The sequence below is a fragment of the Gekko japonicus genome, unplaced genomic scaffold, assembly GCF_001447785.1.
Source record: "Gekko japonicus isolate JY-2015 unplaced genomic scaffold, Gekko_japonicus_V1.1 scaffold21, whole genome shotgun sequence".
Classification (NCBI taxonomy): domain Eukaryota; kingdom Metazoa; phylum Chordata; class Lepidosauria; order Squamata; family Gekkonidae; genus Gekko; species Gekko japonicus.
In genome coordinates, this window is record NW_015173122.1 from 2,431,937 (window position 1) to 2,457,210 (window position 25,274).

General features: G+C 50.7%; 1 protein-coding gene across 1 annotated transcript in view; it reads right to left on the reverse strand.

Annotated features, from left to right (window-relative positions):
* SEZ6 (seizure related 6 homolog (mouse)) overlaps positions 1-25,274 on the reverse strand; it is a 61,704-nt gene that overhangs the window by 29,192 nt on the left and 7,238 nt on the right. The window contains exons 3-5 of the mRNA XM_015421859.1: positions 8,843-9,035; positions 589-774; positions 302-470 (exon numbers count right to left, since the gene is read on the reverse strand). Coding sequence (XP_015277345.1) covers positions 302-470; positions 589-774; positions 8,843-9,035 — 548 coding nt within the window. The remainder of the gene's footprint in view (positions 1-301; positions 471-588; positions 775-8,842; positions 9,036-25,274) is intronic.

Here is a 25,274-nt window from a genome sequence, read left to right on the forward strand (position 1 = left end):
TGCAACTGAACAAATCCCCGTCGGCTGCAAAATGTGTGCTATGTAAAGATTATATGTGATGTCCTCCCTTACCCCTATAAAGCATTGTTAGTCCCTTGTGAAATGAGTAACTGTAAATCGCTCAGAGCCAGCAGCTCTGCAAGGATTGAGCGATCAATAAATTGAAAGAAGAAGAAGAAGAACCACACCACTCCCCACTGAACAAGGAATCAATCTGCCAGCCCATTGCACTGTTAAGGGGCTTCAAAATGGCAGCCTCAAGATGGCCATCTGGGGAATGGGAGATCTCCTGCATACTCACCGGTCATCGTCTTCAGCCAACGAGACCTTCTCGAAATGGAGGTGCAGCCGTTGTCCTGGCGGTGCCTCCAGCAACCAATGGCAGGTCAGGTTGTTGCTGTAGCTGGCAGGGAAGCCCGGAGAGACGATGCGTCCAACCGTGGCGTTCCGGATCACTCCACCGCAAGCCGCTGCAATGGGAAGGGATTGCCAAAAGGGTTGGGAGAAAGCTCGATGGGGAAAGACCCCGACCCCACAAGCCCTTCTCTCACCCCACTCATGGAGTGACCCGCTGGGACCTTCACTGACCGACACACGTTGGTTCCCGGCTGCTCCAAAAGGGGCGTGTGGCATTGAGACAGGTGAGGTGGGCCTGACCCATGAGCTGGTAACCAGTGGCGCAAGAGAAGCGGGCGCTGCCCCCGGAATGCAGACTGGTGACAGAGACGTCTCCATAGGCGGGACGCGTTGGGAAGGCACAGCTCAGCAAGTAGGCTGCAGAAAGGAAGGAAGGGTTGAGGCTGGCAGGTGGGGAGAAGCGGAAGCCTGAGAGGCACATGATGCACAGAGAGACGAAAGCACTCGCTCGTGGGGCTTCAACTTTAAAGCAGCTTCGTTGCCTCATTGCAAGGAGATTCTGCACAAGGGCAAAGCTCCAATAAAGGGTTTTTTGCCTCCTCAGTGTCACATTGCAATGAGACCCAGGGGTCGTTTCATAGAAAAAGAGCTAGGGGAACTCATTAGCATAACTCATTAGCATATGCCACACCCCCTGACATCACCGGAAGTGTGTCATGAGGCCACACACCCCCTGACATCACTGGAAGTGTGTCATAAGGCCACACCCCCTGCCATCACCGGAAGTGTGTCATAAGGCCACACCCACCACTCAGTTAGTCTTAGTCTTAAAGGTTAGTCTTAAAGGTGCTATTTGTTAGTCTTAAAGGTGCTATTTGAACTCTTGGACTATTTTGCAGCAACAGACTAACACAGCTACCTCGGGGAAGCTCCTGGATGGGGCTGGGAGTCCTTGCGGAGGCCACGTGGAGTAGCCTCGGCCAGGCAGAGGGGGAGGACGCCAACTTACCCTCCTGCTTCTTCCTCCTTCTGCAACAGAATGAGGCTGGAAGAAGGGGGCGGCCGGAAGAAGGGGCGGGGCTTTGTCATGTGCCCCACCCCCTGCACCTCACCCGGGGGAACTGCGATCCCCCACGATCTCCCCGAAATGACTTCTGATGAGACCCCTGATTCATCTCTTGAGTTAATACTTCACTGTCTTTCTCAAGTTTAGTGTCACATTGAGTTGGCCTGCCTTAAAGAGACTGTGACCGATTTCACACAAGAGCTGCGCCGCGGTCGCGCCTCCCTTTGCTCCGCTTCTATTGGTCAATTCCCCACTCGAAGCCGCGCGGCCGCGTTTTGACGCGCGGCTTCGCCCGATTTCCCCCGCGGTTTTGTGATCCCGAAGTGGAGCAAAGGGAGGCGTGACCGCGGCGCAACTCTTGTGTGAAACCGGTCTGTGAGTTTGTATTTACACAGAGCATTGCCAGTGTTCAAAGCATCTCCGAGAATTCCTTTATTATTATTTATTATTTACCTTATTTATACCCCAACTTTCTCAGAGGAGGAGGAGGAGGAGAAGGAGAAGGAGGTTTTATACCCCACTCTTCACTACTCAAAGGAGTCTCAGAGTGGCTTACAGTCTTCTTTCCCTTCTTCTCACAACAGACACCTTGTTGTCAGCAAGCTGCCAAAGGTTCTTATTTGTTTCTATAAGCATTTGTGTAGTACAGTCCAGCAATATACCTCTCTGTGTATTCCCCCCCCTCCAGAGGTCCGCTCATATAACCATGCGCATAGTAACTGCATTCCTGTTAGTCTACGCCAGCCATGCTTGCTGTAACGTTATCTTTTCCAAGATCACAGGTGGTCAAGAGAAGAACTCTGCTTTGCTTTGGTTTTAATGAGTAGAAACTGTGAGAAGCGTTTTGTAGTGATAACACAGTTGCCGTTGCTTTCCCAGGGGTTTGGGCGCGAGCGGGAACCATGTTTATTGGCTGTACCGATTATGAACTTGCTTCAACCTTCCCAGCTCAATGAGCTAGCATTATTCTGAACAGTGATTCTGTTCAAGTGACTCATGGCTTCAATAAAGTAATCCTTTTCTACAAGTGTGTCCTCCGTTGATTGCTGTGGGACCTGACACCTGTGAGGTAAGTGAGGCTGAGAGAGCTCTGAGAGGGCTGTGACTGACCCAAGGTCACCCACCTGGCTGCGTGTGGAGGAGTGGGGAATCAAACCCGGTTCTCCAGGTTAGAATCCACCGCTCTTAGCTACTGCACCACGCTGGCTCTCAAGAACCAAAATGGCTTACATTGTTCTCCTCTTCTCTCTTGTGTCCTCACATCTACCTCATGAGATAGGTTAGGCAGAGAGTATGTGACAGTTCCAAGGTCATGCAGCAAGCAAGCTTCCATGGCAGAGTGGGGATTTGAATCCGGGCATCCCATGTCACAGGCCCGACATTCTAACCACTACACTGCACTTGGTCTCTGTAGAACAGCCCTGTGAGGTAGGCCACAACGATTACCCCATATTCTGGCAGTGGATACAGCCACAGAACCCAGAGCAAACGGATTACCGCCAGACGCCTGCAGAGCCAGTGCTTGTAGGTGACTTGAACCAGTGAGCCAATTTACAATGTGCAGGGCCAGGCAAAACTGCTTCCTTTTCCCTTCACCCATCTGACACAGGGAAAGGTGGAGGAGGCAGAGGAAGTAGAAGGCACAGCCCATTTTCAGTGGTAGTATCCAGCTTGGAATGTTCCTTTGCCCAACAGACTCCCCTCCAAATGGGGACAACTAGCCCAGCAGGTTAACTCTGTCTAGGTCTGCTGTGCTGAACTGGCAGATGTTGTTTTTCTTAAATGCAGGAGAGCATTCTAGAAATTGACACACACTGCCTAGTTTGAAGTGCTGTGGTCTCTTCTGTTCCCTCCTTCCCCTGCGTATGTACACCAGGCAAGGCTCTGAAAAGGGGAGGACAGTGGGGTTTGTTTTTTTTGATGAATCTGGGGAGGTGTTGATTGTGGAGGGGGGGGAAGGAACATTGGTAAAGTCAGGGGTCATTTCCTGCAGGAGCGCACAGGAGCGGAGCTCCGGCAGTAAAGAGCCCAGGGGGCGGGCACATGCAACAAGCCCCCCCCTGCTCCCAGCAGCCCTCAGTCAGAGCAAGAAGCAGCCAGGTAAGTTGCAGAGCCCCCCCCCCGGTCCAAAACAGTCCAGTGGCACCTTTAAGACCAAGTTTTATTCAGGTACAAGCTCTCCCTCCTCTGCGAGGACAGATCTGCACGTCCCCCACCCCCAAATAGCTAGCAATCCAAAAGACTCTAGTGGCGCCTGAAGGTGTTGCCTTCTGACACACTTCCAGCGATGTCAGGGGGTGTGGCTGTATGCAAATAAGTTATGCTAATGAGTTATTTTAATGCGCTCCTGCACCTCTTTTTCTACGAAATGACCCCTGGGTAAAGTTGCCATCCTCCTGGTGGGGCCTGGAGATCTCCCGGAATTACAAATTATCTCCAGACTACAGAGATCAGTTTCCCTGGAGAAAGTGGCTGCTTTGGAGGGATTGTTTCTATGGCATCATAACCCGCTGACCTTACTCTTCTGCCCACATTCCACCCTCGTCAGGCTCCACCCCCCCAAATGTCCAGGAATTTCCCAACCTGGAGTTGGCAACCCGAGGAGCATCCACTATAGTTCCCACCCACCCCCAGGTGGTGGCTGGAGATCTCCTGAGATTACATCTGATCTCCAGGCAACAGAGATCAATTCACCTGAAGAAAATAGACGCTTTGGCATTATACCATGCGGAGGCTCCTCCCCTCCCTAAACCCCGCCCTCCTCAGGCTCCACCCCCCCAAATCTCCAGGTGTCTCGTGGCTCAGGGCTGGCAACCCGACCATCCACCCTGTGGTGGACTGGGAGAAGGCAGGGCAAGGAGGACCTCTCCCTTGAGGCTCAATGGCAAAGCCGGCACAAAAGTGAAGTCCATCAATCAATCCACTGAGCTGTAGGTGGGTGACCCGAAGGCAGGGGGCAGTGTGGCCAGACTGCCTTGGAGGCGGCTCTGGCTAAGATTCTCCGGGGTGTTCTGAACACTTGAAAAACGCATCAATGCCAGACATTATTAACTGGCACAGATCTGGTCGGGGGGCTCTCCCTGGTCTAAGGGGAGGGAGGAGGAATGAGAAGGCGTGCAGGTGCCAGCACCAGCAAGACATGACGGTGGGTGTCACGCGACAGCAGCCCCCCCCCAATTCTCCATGCAAATTACGTTAATTGCTGGGACCAATTAGCTCCCCATTAAGTGTCTCTTCGGTGGGTGCCCGCTTTAACCTGGCAGCATCGGCGATTAGCTCCGGCAGTGATTAGCAAGCTCCCAATTAGCTAATTGTGCTGCAGCTGCAAGGAAAGCCCTGGTGCCGTGGCGGCCCCTGTGCTGGCTGTGCAGGGGGTGGGGGTGGGGACAAGGACGGTCACGGCACTGGCAGGGCTGCATCCCATAGCAGAAGGCCCTTGCCTACTCACCACCACCACCACCACCGCCTTCCACAAGCCGGGAGACTTGTTGGATTAGGCTGAAGCCTCCCCCTTTATCCAGATGCCTCTGGGAAGCCTAGAAGCCCAGCTTGGACAGGAAGGCCTTCCTGTGTTGTTTATCCCTAGCAGAGGTGCACTGCCCCTGAATAGGGAGGTTCTACTTGTTATGGCTAATGGCTTTTGATAGACTTCCCAAGATGAATTTTCCAGTCCCCCCCCACCTCTCTTAAATCACCTAAGGGAGGCAGGATGGCAGCCACAGGTCTCCTAACCCCTTCACAGGAGCTCATGGTTCTATCTGGATCAGGACCAATGTTCCCTCTAAGCTGTGGGGTCTTGTGAGCAAAAATTCTACTTTGTGAGCTACCGGCATTAAAGTTGTGAGCAAGCGATTTGGCTCCTGCATCAATGAGTTTGCTCTGGAGCCGTCCTTCCCAAGCCGAGACAAAAATGTGTGAGCCGGAGGCTAAAAAACTGTGAGCTGGCTCACACTAACTCAGCTTAGAGGGAACACTGATCAGGACTATGTGGGGAGGTCAGAGGAGGGTTACCCCTTCCACCCTTGCAGAGTTCTGCCGTGCAAGTGTGAAGGGGTGAGAAGAGAGGTAAAACTGGGTAGGGGTGGGAGGATAAACCCTCTTCTCTCCCTCCCCCACACAGCTCCAATATGCGCGGGAAGGCACACGTGCCAGAAATTTACTTCCTTAAAAATGTCAGTAGGCAGGCCAGCCTCCAGGTGGGACCTGGGGATCCTCCGGAATTACAGCTCCCCTCCAGACTACAGAGATCGGTTCCCCTGGAGAAAAGGGATACTTTGGAAGGTGGACCTGTGGCCTTGTGCCCCACTGAGGTCCCTGTCCTCCTCAGGCTCCAACCCCGAACCTCCAGGAGTTTCCCAACCTGGATCTGTCAACCCTGCCTCCCATCAATGCTCCCTCTAAGCTGTGGAGTCTTATGGGCAAAAATTCTACTTTGTGAGCTCCTGGCATTAAAGTTGTGAGCGAGCGATTTGGCTACTGCATAAATTAGTTTGCTCCAGAGCCCTCCTTCCTGAGCGAAGACAACAATGTGTGAGCCGGAAGCTAAAAAACTGTGAGCTCACACTAACTCAGCTTAGAGGGAGCACTGCCTCCCATCCCCTGCCAGCGGTCGGGGGAACCAGCAACCCTAAATGTCAGGAAGATGCAACCATAGACTGTTCCAGCACCGTGGCATTTTCCAGACTGTAGCCGCCTACCGGGTTTTTTTCGGTGTTGTGGCGGTTCCAAGGATCACGCTATCGGTGCAATCAATACACACATGTTTTCTTCGTTTTTCCCTCGTCAGGGTTCCATCTGTTCACATTACATTGTGGATCGGTTTTCTGTCCCCCCCCCCTTTTTGTCTTTTTTGTGTGCATTCGCTGAAGCATCACAGCACTTTAGCAGCCGCAAGGGGCCGAGAAATCCCCTTATGAGTACATTCCCAGCCTACCACACCATACCTGAGAGTCATACCTGGTGTATGTGTCTCACCCCTTTTCGGTTGCCTCTTTCCCTGTGTTTGAGCATCCTCTCTCATTGGCTCCCTCCCAAAATTTTCAATTTCTTTCCCTGACTTGAATCAGTACACTGTTCCCAACAGCTTGTTTCCTTCAATTACATGTTTTCAGGGTAGCTGCATGCACTACAAAGTGTATTTGAAAATGGCACCCAGGGACATGCTAGAATCTGCTCTTGAGTGTGAATGAAGGAATGGTAAGGAAGGCAATGATTGGCTGCTGGTGCTGGGCCCCTGAATAGGACTGAACTTTTGTTTCAGCGCAGGAGCCCTCCAACACTCAAATGTTGAGATGCTGGCATGGAAACTTTTAAAAAATCATTGCCCAAACCCGTGTTCCCTCTAAGCTGAGTTAATGTGAGCTAGCTCACAGTTTTTTAGCCTCCAGCTCACAGATTTTGGTTTTAGCTCAGGAAGGATGGCTCCAGAGCAAACTAATTTATGCAATAGCCAAACTGCTCACTCACAACCATAATGTCAGTAGCTCACAAAGTAGAATTTTTGCTCCACAGCTTAGAGGGAACATTGGCCCAAACCCGCCTTTTGTGGGTGGGTTTGGGCAGCAATGCAGAAGATAGAAAAAAAGTGTTCACATTTCAGGCAAGAGGCAATCTTGCGAATTCATTCTGCAAAGGGGAAAAAAGTATGGGAGGAAGAAGATGAAGAAAAAGAGGGAGGAGGAGGAGGAGGAAGAGGAGGTCATTTTTATACCTCACTTCTCTCTACCTGAAGGAGTCTCAAAGTGGCTTACAATCTCCTTCCCTTCCTCTGCCCACACCAGACACCTGGTGAGGTAGGTGGGGCTGAGAGAGCTCTGAGAGACCTGCTCTTGAGAGAACAGCTCTGAGAGAACTGTGACTGACCCAAAGTCACCCAGCTGGCTGCATGTGGAGAAGTGGGGAATCAAACCCAGTTCTCCAGATTAGAGTCCGCCATTCTTAACCACTATACCACGTTGGTTTAGGAAACAAAGGGGTGGGGGGAATGAGGAAAAACCAGGACAAGGATATTAATGAGGTTTTCTGGGCACAAGGGAAAAAAGGTAACATAGGGGAACAGTAGGGCAATCTGGAAAACGCCCACACCCCTTTTTATCATCAGATAATGGCCTTCCTACTTCTTGTGGCAGTGAATTCCCTGAGTGAATTGTGCATTTATCTTTTCCCAGCCTTCACCTGCTGCCATCCAGGTTCATTCAGGTGACCTCCAAGTGCAGTCTTAGGAAAGGATATCAGGATGGGACCTATTATGTACTGAGCCTAAGCCTTTCCTCTTGATGCACCTAGAATGGGCTGAGCTTGCTTCTTTAGAAGAAGAAGAGACTGGATTTATATCCCGCCCTTCACTACCTAAAGGAGTCTCAGAGCGGCTTACAAATTCCTTTCCCTTTCCCTCCCCACAACAGACACCCTGGGAGGTAGGTGGGGCTGAGAGAGAAGAAGAGGCTGGATTTATACCCCATGGCCCTTCACTACCCAAAGGAGTCTCAGAGCGGCTCACAGACTCCTTTCCCTTCCCCTCCCCACAACAGACACCCTGTAGGTGGGGGCTGAGAGAGCTCTTGACAGAAATGTCTCTTTTTCAAGAACAGCTCTTATCAGAACCATGGCTTGCCCAATGTCATCCAGCCAGGTGCAAGTGGAGGAGTGGGGAATCAAACCCGGTTCTCCCAGATTAGAGTCCGCGCACTTAACCACAACACCAAACTGGCTTTAAAACAATAACTCGCCTGGACCCAGGAACTAACCTATAGATAAGCAGTGTAATGTAAATAGCCTATCACTGGGAGTGGGTGGGTTTTGGGTGTGGCGTTTTGCATGTGTATAAGCAGGGCTCCAGCCCTGCTAGCTTCGTCTTGTGTTCTGCTGAAATCACTTAATGAACCAGAGCTGATCACTGCAATGCGTCTGGAACCCAGTATTTAACAGGACCCCAGTCAGTGTCCGGCCCTTCTACCACACCACTCCCCCTCCAATTCTGAAGCGCCTGACGAATGTCCCCCCCCCATGGATAGCTGAAGGATCTACAGCAGGGTCCCCCAGCATGGTGCCCCTGGACGCCATGGTGCCTGCCAACACCTTCTTGGTACCCTCCAAGTGTTTTCAGGAAGTGGGAGGGGCCAGGTCGGGCTTTTGCCCAACAGGTCTTCTGATTGGCCACTAGAGATTCGATTGTGCAAAATTTTAAAAACATTGCTTTGACAGCAGCTGTCACCACAGGACAAGGACTGTGTGACTGAAGGCAAAGTGCAGCAGCCATTTTGTACCCGGCTCCATCTCCTTGGCAGCCATTTTGTGATTGCACCCACCGTTGCTGTGTCAGGCTTCCGAAGGTGCCCGGAGGCTCAACAAGGTCAGAGACCCTGGTCTACAGGAAGCATCTGGATCACGGCATGCCCTCCCCCTCCATCTTGACCTCACCTTGAAAATGAAAATGGAAGGTGCCGGGGTTGGCAGGTGCTGGGCTCTGGAAGCGAACCACCACCTGGTTGTTTGGGCCGCGGATGACCTGACCACGCATCAGGAACGATTCATTGGCCAAGGCAACAGGCTCCACCCCTCCGAGGGTCTCCACGGTGACCGTCTCGCCTTCCACAAGGCTGATATTCTGGACCTGCAAAGGAGGTAGGAGAGAAAATACTGTGGCTGTGGCACATTCACAAGCTTTTGAGTGGCCAGCGGCTGGAGGGACAGCTCTGCTCATCTTCCGGGGGAGAAGTGCTACCCTGCCCAAGACCTGCCCAGCCAGGAGAACGCCCACCTTTACCTGCAGGTCCCTGCTGCCTACAGGAGCCTCTCTGGGGTGCAATACAAAGGAAATGGCTGGGAGTGAGGAAGGCATACCAAGCCCCTGGAAAAACTGCTTCCACTGCATTCACTTGCCAAAAGAAACATTTGCTTTGCAATACCTGTTGAAAGGCCTGCAAAAAGTAGAAGGCTAAACCACTTTGGGAGGGAAGGTGGCATCTCATCATATCATCTCTAATCTCATCTGATCTCGGGAGCTAAGCAGGGTCAGTCCTTGGAAGGGAGACCATGAAGGAAGACTGTGCAGAGGAAGGCAATGGCAAATCCCCTCTGCTTCTCACTCATCTTGAAAGCCCCTTGCTGGGGGTCACCATAAGTCTTGGATGGGAGCAATGCTCCCACTAAGCCATGGAGTTTTGTGAGCAAAAATTCTACTTTGTGAGCTCCCAGCATTAAAGTTGTGAGCGAGCGATTTGGCGACTGCATGAATTAGTTTGCTCTGGAGCCATCTTTTCTGAGCGAAGACAAAAATGTGTGAGCCAGAGGCTAAAAATACTGTGAGCTAGCTCACACTAACCCAGCTTAGAGGGAAAACTGGATGGGAGACCACCAAAGAAGACTCTGCAGAGGAAGGCGATGGCCAACCACCTCTGCTTCTCCCTTGCCTTGAAAGTCCCTTGATGGGGTCGCCATTAAGTCAGCTGCAACTCGCCAACACTTTCCACACACACAAACCACACTGGCTGCTTAGGGAAGGGTATTCCCAGGTAAAAGGTAAAGGTAAAGGTTCCCTTGCTCGAAAGCCAGTCGAATCCGACTCTAGGGTTGTGGTGCTCATCTCCGTTTCCAAGCCGAAGAGCCAGCGCTGTCCGAAGACGTTTCCGTGGTCATGTGGCCGGCATGACTAAATACCAAGGGGCACGGAACGCTGTTACCTTCCCACCGAAGTGGTCCCTATTTATCTACTTGCAATTTCTTGCTTTCGAACTGCTAGGTTGGCAGGAGCTGGAACTAGAGATGGGAGCTCACTCCGTCATGCGGCAACTCGGGTCTCGAACTGCTGAACTACCGACCTTCCACAGCCTGCAGTTCAGCGTCTTAACCACTTGAGCCACCGTACAAAGGTAAAAAGGACTTAATCCATGCCGGGGCTCTATCCTGACACTCCGGGGAACGAGGTGGCAGAACAAACTGCCACCATTCATTTCAGAATGCTTCCCTATGTTATAATAACCAACACAGCAAGCTCGGAGACACTTTTCTTCTTGCTCTGCTACCTTTCAAAGGAGAGGGATATCCACATCTGGATCTTCCCCCTGCAGCTGGAAGTGGCCCAGACCATTCCGCTACTTCCAGCTCTGCTGCTTTCCTGTCTCTGCAGGAGGGAACCTGGCTGCGAAGGGCATCAGCCACACTGCAAGGGGTCTATGCGGCTGGAATAGGAGGCGGCGCATTCGTGCGAGAAGGGATACCCTCCCAGGCAGTCTTGCTGTAGGAATTAAGCACTGTGGGCCTGCTTCCCTTCAGGAACCTTGCTGCACCCAAAAGAGGATATAGGCCTAGGGTTGCCAACTCTGGGATGGAAAATTCCTGAAGATTTGAGGGTGCAGGCGGGGGGGGGGCAGAGCTTAGGGAAGGGGGAGACCTCAGCAGGGTAAAATGCTGTAGAGTCCACCCTCCAAAGCAGCTATTATCTCAATGGGATGTGATCTCTGCAGTCTGGAGATTGGTTGTGATTCCAGGATATCTCCAGGCTCCACCTGGAGGTTGGTGACCCTGGCTTGGTCTGTGAGCAGCCATCCCTGCGAGGGAACCTGGAGGGCTCTGAGCAACCCCCTGGCATCCTAGCCAATCAGAAGCTACAGCCCGCCTGCCAGTCACAGCCAAACCCCAGAAGGTAGCTTTGAGCAATTGTGGGAGATCCTTGGCTAGGCCCCTGGCCTTGAGCCCTGGTAGGAGTAACTGGGGGGAAAAGGCTCCCTGCCCCTCTTCATTCATTCATTCATTCATTCATTCATTCATTCATTCATTCTTGAGATTTCTATCCCGCCCTCCTCTGCAAGCGGGCTCAGGGCAGGTCACAACAAGTGGGTAAACACTCAGAGGAGGAGGAGATTGGATTAATACCCTGCCCTTCACTCAGCGTCTCAGAGCGACTTACAAACTCCTTTCCCTTCCCCTCCCCACAACAGAAACCCTATGTGGTAGGCAGGGCTGAGAGAGCTCTTTCCAGAGCTATCCTTGACAGAACAGCTCTGAAAGAACTTGTGACTGACCCAAGGTCACCCAGCAGCTACAAGTGGAGGAGTGGGGAATCAAACCCGGTTCCCCCAGATTAGAGTCCACACACTTAACCACTACACCAAACTGGCTCTCAATACATACAATTAAAAAACTATAAAGCCCATAATATAGTACATGATGGCGAGTGAATAAACAAGCTCCGTGGTGTATACTGTATATCCGCCCAAGGGGCTGGCCGATCAGAAGGTGGATAAAACGTCCGCTGATGGAACAATTTAATAAAGTGCTTAGCTCAAGACAGGCTGAGGCAGAGTAGGGCAGGGGAGGCTGATGTAATTTGACATCCGTAACCTTGACGAAAGGCCCGGTGGAACAACTCCATTTTATAGGCCCTGCGGAACCGTACGAACTCACTAGGGAGAGTATTCTATCAGGCTGGACCTAGAGCCGAAAAGGCTCTGGCTCTGACTGAGGCCAAACGGATGTCTTTTGGGCCAGGGATTACCTGCAGGGGCTGGTCAGATGAACATAAAGCTCTCTGGGGGAACATACTTGGAGAAATGTGTCCTGCTGTGACAACTGAACTCCGGGCAACAGAGATCGGCTTCCATGGAGAAAACGGCCACTTGGCCATCATTATGCCCCATCCAAGTCCCGCCCCTCCCCAAACCCTGCCCTCCTCAGCCTTCGGCCATATTCTGTGGACAAACAGATCAGAAGCACTGTACGTTCCTGAACCTTAGCCTTTTCTTCCATTAGGGCAGAAGGAGGGTTAAAGCGCACTCAGAAGAAAAGGAAGGTGCCATCCGGGCATTCCAGGCAAGTGACCGGGAGAGGTGATTCGCCATCGCCTTCGTCTGCAGAGCAGCCCCAGTCTTCCTTGGGGGTCTCCCACCCAAGTGAGATCAAGGCGGGCGGCTTTAAGACCAACAACGTTTTATTCAAGGTGTGAGCTTTCATGTGCACACACACTTCATCAGACAATGAAATGGAATTACAGATCATAGTGAAGAAGAGGTTGGCTCTTATATTCATTGTTGGTGGGGTTGCCCAGTAATCCACCAATTTTGGAAGGAGATAGTTTTACGCTTGAGGGAAATGACGGGCCAAAAAATCTCCTTTAAGCCGGAAACGATTTTACTAAACAAATGGGACGACTCTATAAAGGAAGACAAAAGACACCTCACGTCGCTTCTGTTAACAACGGCCAAACTGACAATAGCCGCTCGGTGGAAGTCCCCAGATCCCCCAACTTTATCTCTATGGCATGACAAGCTGTGGGAACAGTTCGTCATGGCGAAAATTAACACTTTGAATCAGGGGGCTCAGGCGCATAACACCACATCGCAGCTAAAATTTGGTAGATTTTGGACGCCAGTAATGAACTACTTGACGAATCACGAGATATTACCCACAAACCACATATATCATAGATGGCTGTTCTTATAATGCCTGTGATATCTGCGGTTCCTGAATAAGAGGAGTATTCTGATCAAGGGTGGAAAGGAGGAGGGCAGATTTTAGTTCTAATGGGCCTAAATGTAGTTAAATCCGGTCACCATGAGTTAAACTTGTAACCCGCCCCGGCTCACGGTGGATGTGATAATTATAGTGGATACTGTTTACATATCTTTGATGGACACACAGTGTAATGCATGTATTGTTTGAAACTTCATTTTCTCCATTTGTGTTTATGTATATTTTCAAGTAAAAGAATAAAAATAAAAATAAAAAAAAGAAGGAGATTGGATTTATACCCCGCCCTTCACTACCTGAAGGAGTCTCAGAGCGGCTTACAAACTCCTTTCCCCTCCCCTCCCCACAACAGACACCCTGTGAGGGAGGTGGGGCTGAGAGAGCTCTGACAGAAACTGCTCTTTTTTCAAGAACAGCTGTGCCAGAACTGTGGCTTGCCCAAGGTCATCCAGCAGGTGCAAGTGGCGGAGTAGGGAATCAAATCCGGTTCTCCCAGATTAGAGTCCACGCACTTAACCACTACACCAAACTGGCTCTCCCCCACTTCCCAAGGGGCGGCTTGTTAAATTGGCATGCAAAACAGTAAAGATATTTATTAACAGATCAAAAGAATGTGCTGACTGTGGCCCAACCCTGCTCAGTTTATAGCCTCTGACAAGCCCAGGCTATACTGGGCTATTTGGGCTGCTAAGAGCTGGTTCCAGTGGCCATGGTGAAATATTTGCAGAAGCTGCCTGGGATTAGTCCTGAGAGACGAAGAAGGACCTCTGCCCATTCTCAGAAGGGCTCTCAGCCCCTCTTCACTAGGGTCACTGCCAATGTTCCCTCTAAGATGTAGTCCTGTGAGCAAAAATTCTACTTTGTGAGTTACTGGCATTAAAGTTGTGAGTAGGTGATTTGGCTACTGCATCAATCAGTTTGCTCTGGAGCCCTCCTTCCTGAGCCGAGACAAAAATGTGTGAGCCGGAGGCTAAAAAACTGTGAGCTAGTTCACACTAACTCAGCTTAGAGGGAACACAGGTCACTGCTGAATTTTTAAAACCTCTGCTGGCTCGGCTCCCCTCTTCCATATCATTTCTCCCTTGCACCAACCTCACCCACAAGTCTGTTCTGCCCCCCCCCCCCGGCCTTTTCTGTTTATTCACATCACACCGAGTTCTTCCCATTAAAGCAATGCGATGGAATTTTTCCCTTTTACTTTCATGTCGATCGCAGATCAATGCCGTAAAAATGGTGTAAAAGAAACAAACGGGTCAGGACTGCAGACAGCCACAGAATGCGCCGGGACAACACATGCAGACGGAGAGAAATGGAAAGGGGCACCTCTGTACACCTCAGCTGAAGCATGGCTACGGTTGCCAGCCTCCAGGTGGTGTGGAAACAAGAGAGAGATCACGGGAAGGTTGCAGTCAATAACGAAAACAGCCGTGATGTTGTATTATGGAAATATATTTGTGTGTGCTCAAGGGGTTAAGACGTTGAACTGCAGACCGGAAGGTCTGTAGCTCAGCAGCTGGAGACCCGAGTGTGCCGCATGACGGAGTGAGCTCCCGTCTCTGGTCCCAGCTCCTGCCAACCTAGCAGTTTGAAAGCAATAAATTGCTAGTAGATAAATAGGTACCGCTCCGGTGGGAAAGGTAACAGCGTTCCGTGCGCCTCTGCGTCTAGTCACGCTGGCCACAGGACCACGGAAACGTCTTCGGACAGCGCTGGCTCTTTGGCTTGGAAACGAAGATGAGCACCGCAACCCTAGAGTCGGATTCGACTGGCTTTCGAGCAAGGGAACCTTTACCTTTACCTCTGTTTTCATAATGTGATGAAGAAATCTATTCACTGCGGAACTGAAGCCTAAATATATTTTCAGAACACAACAGCGTGGTTGTTTTTGTTATTGACAGTCTCCAGGTGGTGGCTGGAGACATGCCGCTGTTAGAACTCATCTCCGGGCGACAGAGATCAGTTCGCCTGGAGAAGACGGACGCTTTGGAAGGTGGACTCTATATGGCATTCTACCCCCTCACCCATTTTTGTCCTCATTCAGGAAGGAGGGCTCCAGAGCAGACTAATTTACGCAGTAGCCAAATCACCACAACTTTAATGCCAGTAGCTCAGAAAGTAGAATTTTTGCTCACAGGACTCCACAGCTTAGAGGGAACATTGCCCAGACCTCCACCCCCCAAATCTCCAGGGATTTCCTAACTCAGAGCTGGGGACCCTAAGCATGCCTGTGCCAGGAGCGGTAACTGGTTGTGGGGCAGGGGGCCCTGAGAAGAGGGGTGGACAGAACCCGGCTGTCTCCTTGCCTCTGATGTTTTACTTGGTCCAGCCGTTGGGGCTCAGGACAGGCTCAACATCTGCACCCCCAGCTGGCTCCTCTTTGCCAGACAGACTAAGCATCTCTGGGCACAGCTTAATCTTCCTTCTCCCTGGCCTGTCCCTGGATGGGCTCTGGCCTGCCAGCCCGTGCCAGACGTAGGGGGCACCTCCCCTGAAGGTAGCGAGAGACCCTCAGCTGGGGGCGGCTGGAGCAGCAGACTTCTGAATCTGGCATGGACAGAACATCTATGGGTGAAGCTGCAGTGCACACGCACGTGCGTGCATGCGGGGGTGTCATAGCAACCTCTTTGCTGAGCGGATGGGGCTGAGCTAAGGTTGCCAACCTCCAGGCAGGGCCTGGAGATCGATCAGAACTGCGGCTGATCTCCAGATGACAGAGATCAGTTCCCCGGGATAAAAGGGCTGCTTTGGAGGGTGGACTCTTTAGGACTGCACTGCTCTGATGGCTTTCTCCTCCCCAAACCCTGCCCTCCCCAGGCTGCAACCCCCAAAATCTCCAAGAATTTCCCAACCCAGAGCTGGCAGCAATGCTAGGCCGGGCATTAGAGAAGCAGGGGATGGTGTGCCCTAGTTCTTACTCCACATAATGAAGCAGATGAAGAGTAGGTTTTTATACCCCACTTTTCTCTACCCACAGGAGACTCAAAGCGGCTTACAGTCACCTCCCCTTTCTCTCCCCACAACAGACACTCTGTGAGGTAGGTGGGGCTGAGAGAGTTCTTTTTTTTGGTGGGTTTTTTGTGTGTGTTTGTGCTTGCATGCCTGGAAGTCATGGTGACTTTTGGCAACTTTTGGCAACCCTTAAGAGAGCCAGTTTGGTGTAGTGGTTAAGTGTGCGGACTCTGATCTGGGAGAACTGGGTTTGATTCCCCACTCCTCCACTTGCACCTGCTGGATGACCTTGGGCAAGCCGTAGTTCTGGCACAGCTGTTCTTGAAAAAAGAGCCGTTTCTGTCAGAGTTCTCTCAGCCCCACCTACCTCGCAGGGTGTCTGTTGTGGGGAGGGGATGGAAGGAGCTTGTAAGCTGTTCTGAGACTCCTTTGGGTAGTGAAGGGCGGGGTATAAATCCAGTCTCTTCTTCTTCTTCTCTTACTGAGGTTTGGATGTTTTCAGAGAGGTGGTTTGATAACCTGCCTCTCTGTCCTGAGCCCTGGTATTCCTTGGAGGTCTCCCTTCCAATCACTAGCCAGGGCCGGCCCTGCTTAGCTTCTGAGATCTGATGAGATCGAGCTTGCCATGGCAGGGTGGGTTGAGAGAGTTCTGAGAGGACTGTGACTGGCCCAAGATCACCAGCAGCCTTCATGCGGAGGACTGGGGAATCAAACACTGGCTCTCCAGATTAGAGTCCCCACCTCTTAATCACTATGCCATGTTGACTCCCATAAAGACCTCCTTTCCTTTCTTCCTCCCTCCCTCCCTCCCCCAGTTTGGTGTAGTGGTTAAGTGTGTGGACTCTAATCTGGGAGAACCGGGTTTGATTCCCCACTCCTCCACTTGCACCTGCTGATCTGACCTTGGGTCAGTCACAAGCTCTGGCACAGCTGTCCTTGAAAAAGAGCAGTTTGTGTCAGAGTTCTCTCAGCCCCACCCACCTCACAGGGTGTCTGTTGTGAGGAGGGGAAGGGAAAGGAGTTTGTAAGCCGCTCTGAGACTCCAAGTGAAGGGCGGGGTATAAATCCAATCTCTTCTCTTCTCTTCTTCTTCTTCTTTAGTCTCAGCCCTGGAAGGCAACCCTAAGCGTGGGGCGGGGCGTTCCTGCCCTGTAATCTGGCAGAGATATGGAGACTGGTGATGTGAATGATTCTTCCCTGAGGAAGGAAAGACATTCTGCTTCTGCTAAGGCAACTGCCCGGACGATGAGCCGGAGGGTTGTGCCTTGGCTTCAGCCCCGATCCCAGGGACGCGGCCTCGCGCGGGACAGTGGGCCAACTTCTCTCCCGCCCCAGTGAGGTCCAGACCGGCCACATCTTGCGGCAGTGTCGGCAGTGTAACTTATCTTGATAAACGAGCCTCCGCTGCTGTCTCTCATTAAAGTGGTGATTGTATATTAATTACGGTAATTAAACGGCACTGCTTGGTGATAAACGGCTGAAGGCAGGAGCCTCCTCGCACTAATTACACCAAAGGTGCCAGAGATGTATTCGTAGAGAGGAGGAAGCGTGAGTGCGGGGGTGGGGGATAGGGAACCATATGGGGAGAACTGGCTGGTGCGGGAGACCCACCTCCGTGGGCACGTCACCCAGGTTGCCATGTGATTTATGGGCTGGGAGCTTAGAAGAGGAAGAGGCGGTGGGCACCGGTGCCCACCTCTCGTGCAGCTCACCCACGGCTCACTTATGCCACAGATGGCTGTAAACAAATGGCAGAATGAAAAACGAATGTGGTGGCAAGAAAGACACGCTCCAATTTCTCAAACCACAGGCAAAAAATTCCCTATTTACATATTCCTAAAATGTTTTCTGCCCTGAACTGGATAGCCCAGGCTGGCCCCATCTCATGAGAGTCAGTTTGGTGTAGTGGTTAAGTGCGCGGACTCTGATCTGGAAGAACCGGGTTTGATTCCCCACTCCTCCACTTGCACCTGCTGGATGACCTTGGGCAAGCCGTAGTTCTGATAAGAGCTGTTCTCGAAAAAGAGCAGTCTCTGTCAGAGCTCTCTCAGCCCCACCTACCTCACAGGGTGTCTGTCGTGGGGAGGGGAAGGGAAAGGAGTTTGTAAACCGCTCTGAGACTCCTTTGGGTACTGAAGGACAGGGTATAAAGCCAATCTCTTCTTCTTCTTCTTCTTCTTCTTCTTCTTCTTCTTCTTCTTCTTCTTCTTCTTCTTCTTCTTCTTCTTCTTCTTCTTCTTCTTCTTCTTCTTCAGATCTTGGCTGCAGAGCAGGGTCAGCCCTGGTTAGTATTTGGATGGGAGACCTCCAGAGAATACCAGGGTCACTACACAGAGGCAAGCAATGGCAAACCACCTCTGGACATCTCTTGGTTTGAGAACTCTGTGGGGTCATGATAAGACAGCTGTGACCTGATGGTAAAAATGTTGTGTTTTTTTCCTGTTCATGGATGCTGGAAGATTTAGGAGGTTTTTTTTCTTGGGGGGGGCACAGTGGGCTAGAATGAAAGCCCTCGTTGACACTGCCATTTTAGAAGTCATTGTGGGAAATCTTGCTGAATTTGGACTTGGCATGGGGTTTCCTACCGAGCTCATGCAAACGGGCCCCCGGTCATCACTGGAAAGAGTTAAACACCTCAGGGTTCAAGGCTAAAGCAAAAGGATGCCTAGAAAGGAGAGGGGCGATGGCTTGGTGGTACAGCATCTGCTTGGCATGCAGAAGGTCCCCGGTTCAATCCCCCCGGCATCTCCAGTTACAGGATCTGGCAGTAGGTGATGTGGCCTGAGACCCTGGAGAGCCGCTTCCAGTCTGAGTAGACAAGACTGACCTCGATGGACCGATGGTCTGATTCAATACGAGGCAGTTTCAAGTGCACGTGTAAAGAATCCTGGTTGAGGACCTCCCATAAATGACACTGGCCTAGAAAAGGAAGCTTCAAGCTCTTCCGTACAAGAGAGGAGGCCCATGAGAAGTCCACCAAGTAGCCCCACCAGCCCCTGCCAACGGAATTCTTTGCATCTGTTTTCACTGTGGACAACATAGGGCAGAGTGGCTGTTTTGAAGAAGTGGTTCTGAAGAACTCAGTCTGGTTGAGGTGGCGAGAGATGAAGTTCTAGGACTACTCGGAAAACTGATAACAAAGAAGTCTTCGGGTCTGGCTGGCATACACCCGAGGGTCCTCAAAGAACTCAGATGTGAAATGGCTGATCTATGTAACTCGTCACTAAAATCGGCCTCTGTGCCAGAGGACTGGGAAGTGGCAAGTGTCTCACCAATTTTTAAAGACCAGTCCAGAAGGGATTGAGGAAATTACAGGCTTGTTAGCCTAACATCTGTCCTAGATAAATTAATTGTAATGGGAAATCGACATGGCTTCTGCAAAGGGAAGTCCTGCCTCACCGGGCTTTTGGAGTTCTTTGAGCTGGTGAACAAGCATGTGGATAAGGGAGATCTCGTAGATATTTTATACTTGGACTTCCAAAAGACTTTTGACAAGGTATCTCCCCAGAGACTAATGAATAAATTTAGTAGTCATGGAATAAGAGGGTGGGTTCTCTTAGGAATTAAAAAAACTGGTTAAACAGCAGGAGGCAGAGAGCAGGTATAAATGGACAGTTTTTGCAATGGAGGGACGTGAACAGCAGAATTCCACAAGGGATCATTGTTATTTAATTTGTTCATAAATTATCTGGAATTGGGGGTGGGCGGTATAGTGGTCAGGTTTGCAGATGATACCAAATTATTCCGCATGATGAAAACCAAGGCAGATTGTGAAGAGCGACAGGAGGATCTATCTAAATTGGGTGAGTGAGCAAGAACGTGGCAAATGAAGTTCAGCGTAGGAAAGGAAAGATGACACATATCGGGACAAAAAATGTCCTGAATTCAAATATATGCTGATGGGGCCTGAACTGGCTGATACTGAAACCAAAATAGATCTTGGGATCATAGTGGATAGCTCAATGAAAATGAGCAGAGGATTATAAGAAAAGGGAGTGACAACAACACAGCCAATATTGTAATGCTCTTGTATAGAGCTGTGTTGCTGTCTCATTTGGAATACAGTGCCCGGTTCAGGTCAAAAAGGTCACTGCAGAACTGGAAAAAGTATGGAAAAGGGCAACCAAGATGATTAGGCAGTTAGAGTACCTTTCATATGAGGAAAGGCTGGTGAATCTATGACTGCAGTTTAGGGGGGGGGGGACACAGGACACGGCAGAGTTTATAAAATTATGCATGGCACAATTCTCCCTCTTCTATAATAACCCTAACTCAGGGGAACCCCCATGACGTTATTAAGAAACAGGTTCAGGGTGGACAAAAATAAAATGCTTCTTTACTCAACAAGTGATTAGACGGTAGAACCCATTGCCACTGGATGTACTGATGGTCATGAGCACAGACAGCTTTAAAAGATGGTTAAGACAGATTCATCAAGGAAAAGTCCATGAATGGCCACTAGCCATGGTGACTCACTATAGGGAGACTGCGGTGCTGGGATCAGGGGAAGACTTTAGCCTCTATGGCCTGTTTGGTCCTCCAGTGCAACGTTTTGGCTGCTGTGTGAAACAAGATGCTGGGCTAGATGTGTCGCTGATTCAACAGGCTCTACTTGCATTCTTATGATGCACTTATGCCAACTAATTTAAGAGGGCTTTCAGAGCGGATTAGACAGATGTTTGAATGATCCACCAGTACACAGACCCTTCATATTCTGAGGCAGTGTACCTCTGAATGCCAGTTGCTGGGCGAAGACCAATGGGGATGACTCTGCTGTCTGTGACCCAGCTGTGACTGGCCTAGATCCAACAGGACTCTTCTGACATGTGCTCTCGCAGCCATCTCTGCCGCCAGATGCCATGACGATTCTTTACCTCGTTTCTCTGGTCCTGGTGTGGGCAGGCAGGGCAACTTGAGGAGGACACACAGGCTCCCTATAACTCAGAGCAAAGAGCAAGCCTGCCCTGGTGGCTTTCTTGGGGGTCAGTCACAGGACCCAACTTGGCCTTTTGTGCGTCTGGCTGGTTGCTCTCCAGTGCCCTCCTTTGGCCACAGTTGGGTGGCACCTGGCATCCCTCCTGGTGCAAGTTCAGGTCCTGCTGAGGGCTTGAGCCCTTTGCCCCTGCCCCAGTTTCTGCCTGCTGAGCTAGGCTGGGTGCTAGATGTTTTGCTGGGTCAAGCGACTGGGAACATCAGGAGAGCCCTGCTGGGTAAGACCAAGGTCTACTAGTTCAGCATCCACCGTCCCCACTCTGGCCCACTAGATGCCCCAGGAAGGCCCACCAAGCAGGGCCAAAGACCCCTCAGGCTATCGTCCCCCAGGAACTGGCCTACAGTTGCACACTTTTTTCTTGGTCGTCAAGTCACATCTGACTTATGGCGACCCCTAGTGGGGTTTTCAAGGCATGAGTTGTTCAGAGGTGGTTCGCCATTGCCTGCCTCCACGTCTTAACCCTGGTATTCCTTGGAGATCTCCCATCCAAATACTGGCCAAGACTGACCCTGCTTAGCTTCTGAGATCTGACACGACACTGCCTTTGGTTAACTGCTACCAGGGCTATTTTTGGGTAGGAACGCACAGGAACGGAGTTCCGGCCGGCTCCCAAGTTGGCCACGCCCAGCAGGGACTCATTAGCATAATAGGCCACACCCAACAGCAGAAACTCATTAGGACTGGCTACGTTAGGGGTGTGTGGCCTAATATGCAAAGAAGTTCCTGCTACAAAAAAAGCCCTGGGTTTTGACAACAAACAAGGTAAACAGAATAACAAGCAAGAGATGGGTGTGGCTGGATGACCATACTTCTGGTAACATGGGGGTGCGGCCTAATGTGCTAATGAGCTGTGCTGTCAGGGGTGTGGCCCAATATGCTAATGAGTTTCTGCTGTTGGGTGTGGCCTATTATGCTAATGAGTTCCTGCTGGGCTTTTTCTACAAAAAGAGCCCTGACTGCTACTGATGGACCTCACCTTGGGTCTATCTCCTTTCCCGGGGATTTTTGAGATTACAGTTCACCTCAGGGACCATGATAGGGAGCCACGTCCCCACTGGCTCTCGGAGTGCATTCTGCCCTGCAGAACAAGTATCTGGATGTTACAGAGCCTCTCTTGGGGGGGACACAAAAACCTGTCTCCACTAGATTCCTTGGAGCTGCCGACTTGACTTCAGGCAAAAATCTGGCGAAGGATCCAAGGAACAACCAACCACGGTTCGTCAAGGACTCATTCAGCCACCCAACTTCCAGGCTCACCTGAACTCACACCCAGGAGGCTTTGGGCCAGAGGCGGACACAGCAGCGGGTCCAGCCGACCCAAGCCCTGTCCCTTCTGCCCTTTGGCGAGCCAACCCTTCTTCTCAGCAGCCCTAATGAAGCCCCAGGGGAACGGGGGGAACAGGTATTGTCGAAATGTCGGCCAAATGCCACGTATATTGATTTGACATTTGCTGTGATGTGTTTCAGCACCGGGATGGCTGGCTGCATCCCTTGAAGGAGATGTCTGTGCTTGTAAGTGCTTATTAGAATGCAGGCCGGGCCACTCTTTGCAGCGGCACGTGGAGGGCCAGCAGGGCCCCCCTGTCCTTTCTCCTTCCCTCTTGTGCCACCCTCCCCCGGCAGCGGCGGCTGCAAAGGTGCTTCTCTTATACGGCTGGGGGAGTGGGAGTTTCTTATTTGGAAATGTGGACATTGGCTACAGTTTTACGTCTTTTTAAAAAACCCATCCCAACGTGTGACAAAATATCCCAGCTAAGGAGATTTGTAAAAGAACCCCAAACCCATACTCCTGTTAACACTCTCTACAAATTCCCAACCTCTTTTGCATCAGCAGACACTCGATTCTTTTCAAGTGACTTTATCCCATACTTATCTTTCTACTCAGGGCTCTTTTTGTAGAAAAAGCCCAGCAGGAACTCATTACCATAATAGGCCACACCCAACAACAGGAACTCATTAGCATATTGGGCCACACCCCTGACAGCACAGCTCATTAGCACATTAGACCGCACCCCCATGTTATCAGAAGTGTGGTTATCCAGCCACACCCACCTTTTGCTTGTTATTCTGTTTACCTTGTTTGTTGTCAAAACCCAGGGCCTTGTTTGGTAGCAGGCTTTGCATGTTAGGCCACGCACCCCTAATGTAGCCAATCCTAATGAGTTTCTGCTGTTGGCTGTGGCCTATTATGCTAATGAGTTCCTGCTGGGCTTGGCCAACTTGGGAGCCAGCCGGAACTCCGTTCCTGTGCATTCCTGCCCCCAAATAGCCCTGTTGCTACTCATGTGGATGAGTTACATGTATATCCTGCCTTTCTTCCATCATGCAACCCAAGGTGACATCCACAGGAAGGGAGTTGGCAGGAGATCAGGCAAGGACCTAGATCTACCAGGAGGCGGGAAGATGTGCCCTCCAACAATACCCTTAGACCTCACTTCCTGGCAGGGGCAGATTAACCATTAACATAAGAACATAAGAAACGCCAATGTTGGATCAGGCCAAAGTCCCATCCAGTCCAACACTCTGTCACACAGTGGCCCAAAAATACCAGGTGCCATCAGGAGGTCCACCAGTGGGGCCAGGACACTAGAAGCCCTCCCACTGTTGACCCCCCCCAAGCACCAAGAAGACAGAGCATCACTTGCCCCAGAGTCCCTATCTATACCTTGTGGCTAATAGCCACTGATGGACCTCTGCTCCATATGCTTATCTAATTCAATTTTGAGGCCATTAAGCAGACTAAGCACGTGCTTAGGGCACCAGGGCCAAAGGGGGCACCACAAAGTTGGGAAAAGGGTGAAAAGCTTAGTTTGTAGAGTATATTGTGTTATCATATGAATAAATTTTTGTATTGCTGCAACCTTCATTTTATATCTGGTCAGACAGGTCAACAACTAAAATAGACTGGGTCAGAGTGGAAAGGAGGGAGGCGCCAAGATTGGTCAGTGCTTAGGGCACCAGTGAGTCTTAATCCGCCCCTGCTTCCTGGGATGCCTCTGCCTGGGACGGTCAGTCCTTCAGTCCTCCCAGTTGTTGGGCCCCACTGGCCTCTTGCTTTCAAATGATTCAGCCTCCTGCCCCTTGCTGAATTTTATCTTGTGAACTCAGAGCATCCCAGGGGGTACCTCCTCTGTCTCTTTCTCTCATCCTTTTGTTTTCCCCTTAAACCTCAACTTTCCAGTGAAGCCTTGAATTTAACCCCCCAGTCCTCATTCCCACGCAAACCAAAGCCTAAGGACGAGCAATTGCATTTGCTCCAGCTTATCCCTTTCTTTCCTTTGGAAGCACAAACCATAGCTGAGTGTCGGTGAAGCTGTTGGAATTTTTTTCCCCCTGCTGGTCTATGCAGCTGACTCTGTATGCAGGAGGCTGAGGGCTCAAATGCACACAGGTCATGTGTCTTGTTCTGTCCATAACATTCAGACTGCAGGCTTGTGAAGCCTCAATTTGCCTTGGAGCTATATGGGGAAGAAAGAGGTTCAGTCCTTCAACCTCCACCTGATTACGCTATTTGAAACTGGCTCCCCTGCTCTGCTATTAGAATTGCAAAGGAGAAAATAAAGGTAAAGGTTTCCCTTGCTCGAAAGTCAGTCGAATCTGACTCTAGGGGGCGGTGCTCATCTCTGTTTCCAAGCCTAAGAGCTAGCACTGTCCGAAGACATTTCCATGGTCACGTGGCCAGCATGACTAAACGCTGAGGCACATGGAATGCTTTTACCTTCCCACTGAAGCGGTACCTATTTATCTTCTTGAAATTTCTTGCTTTCAAACTGCTAGGTTGGCAGGAGCTGGGGCCAGAGATGGGAGCTCACTCTGTCACACGGCACTAGGGTCTCGAACTGCTGAACTACAGACCTTCTGGTCTGCAGCTCAGTGTCTTAACCTCTGAGCCAGTACGGCCTTAAAGGAGAAAATAGGTTAATTCTAAACAGAGTTACACCCTTCTAAGCCCATTGACAGCAATGGATTTGGAAGGGTATAGCTCAGTTTAGGATTATACTGCGTATCTCCCCTTTGTTTTTCACTTGGCTCTGAGGCCAATGAAAGCTGCACAAGTCAGCAGCTTGCTTTTTGTGGATGCAACTAAATGTCTTGTCTATCTGAGCTCCAAGAGGGGAGCAGCTGCCAAACAAACTAGGGTTGTTGAATTTGGATGTAAAGAGAAACCACAAGCAAGCAGTTAATACATCCAATGCAAACAGTTGTTCAGAATCCCTGTTTAGCACTTACCATCATACCCGTTTGTTAGACAGCCTGCATTCAGATGTCACAATAAACCCAAGTTGAACCAAACTGTGGTTTAGAAACTGAGGTTTATCGTAATGTCTGCAAGTGAATCTAGGCTGCGATCACATGCACCTTTACATCCAACTAGAGACGTGAAGGCCCGGAAAAAAACCGGAAAAATTTGGGAAAAAAACATTTTTCCCCGTTTTTTTCCTG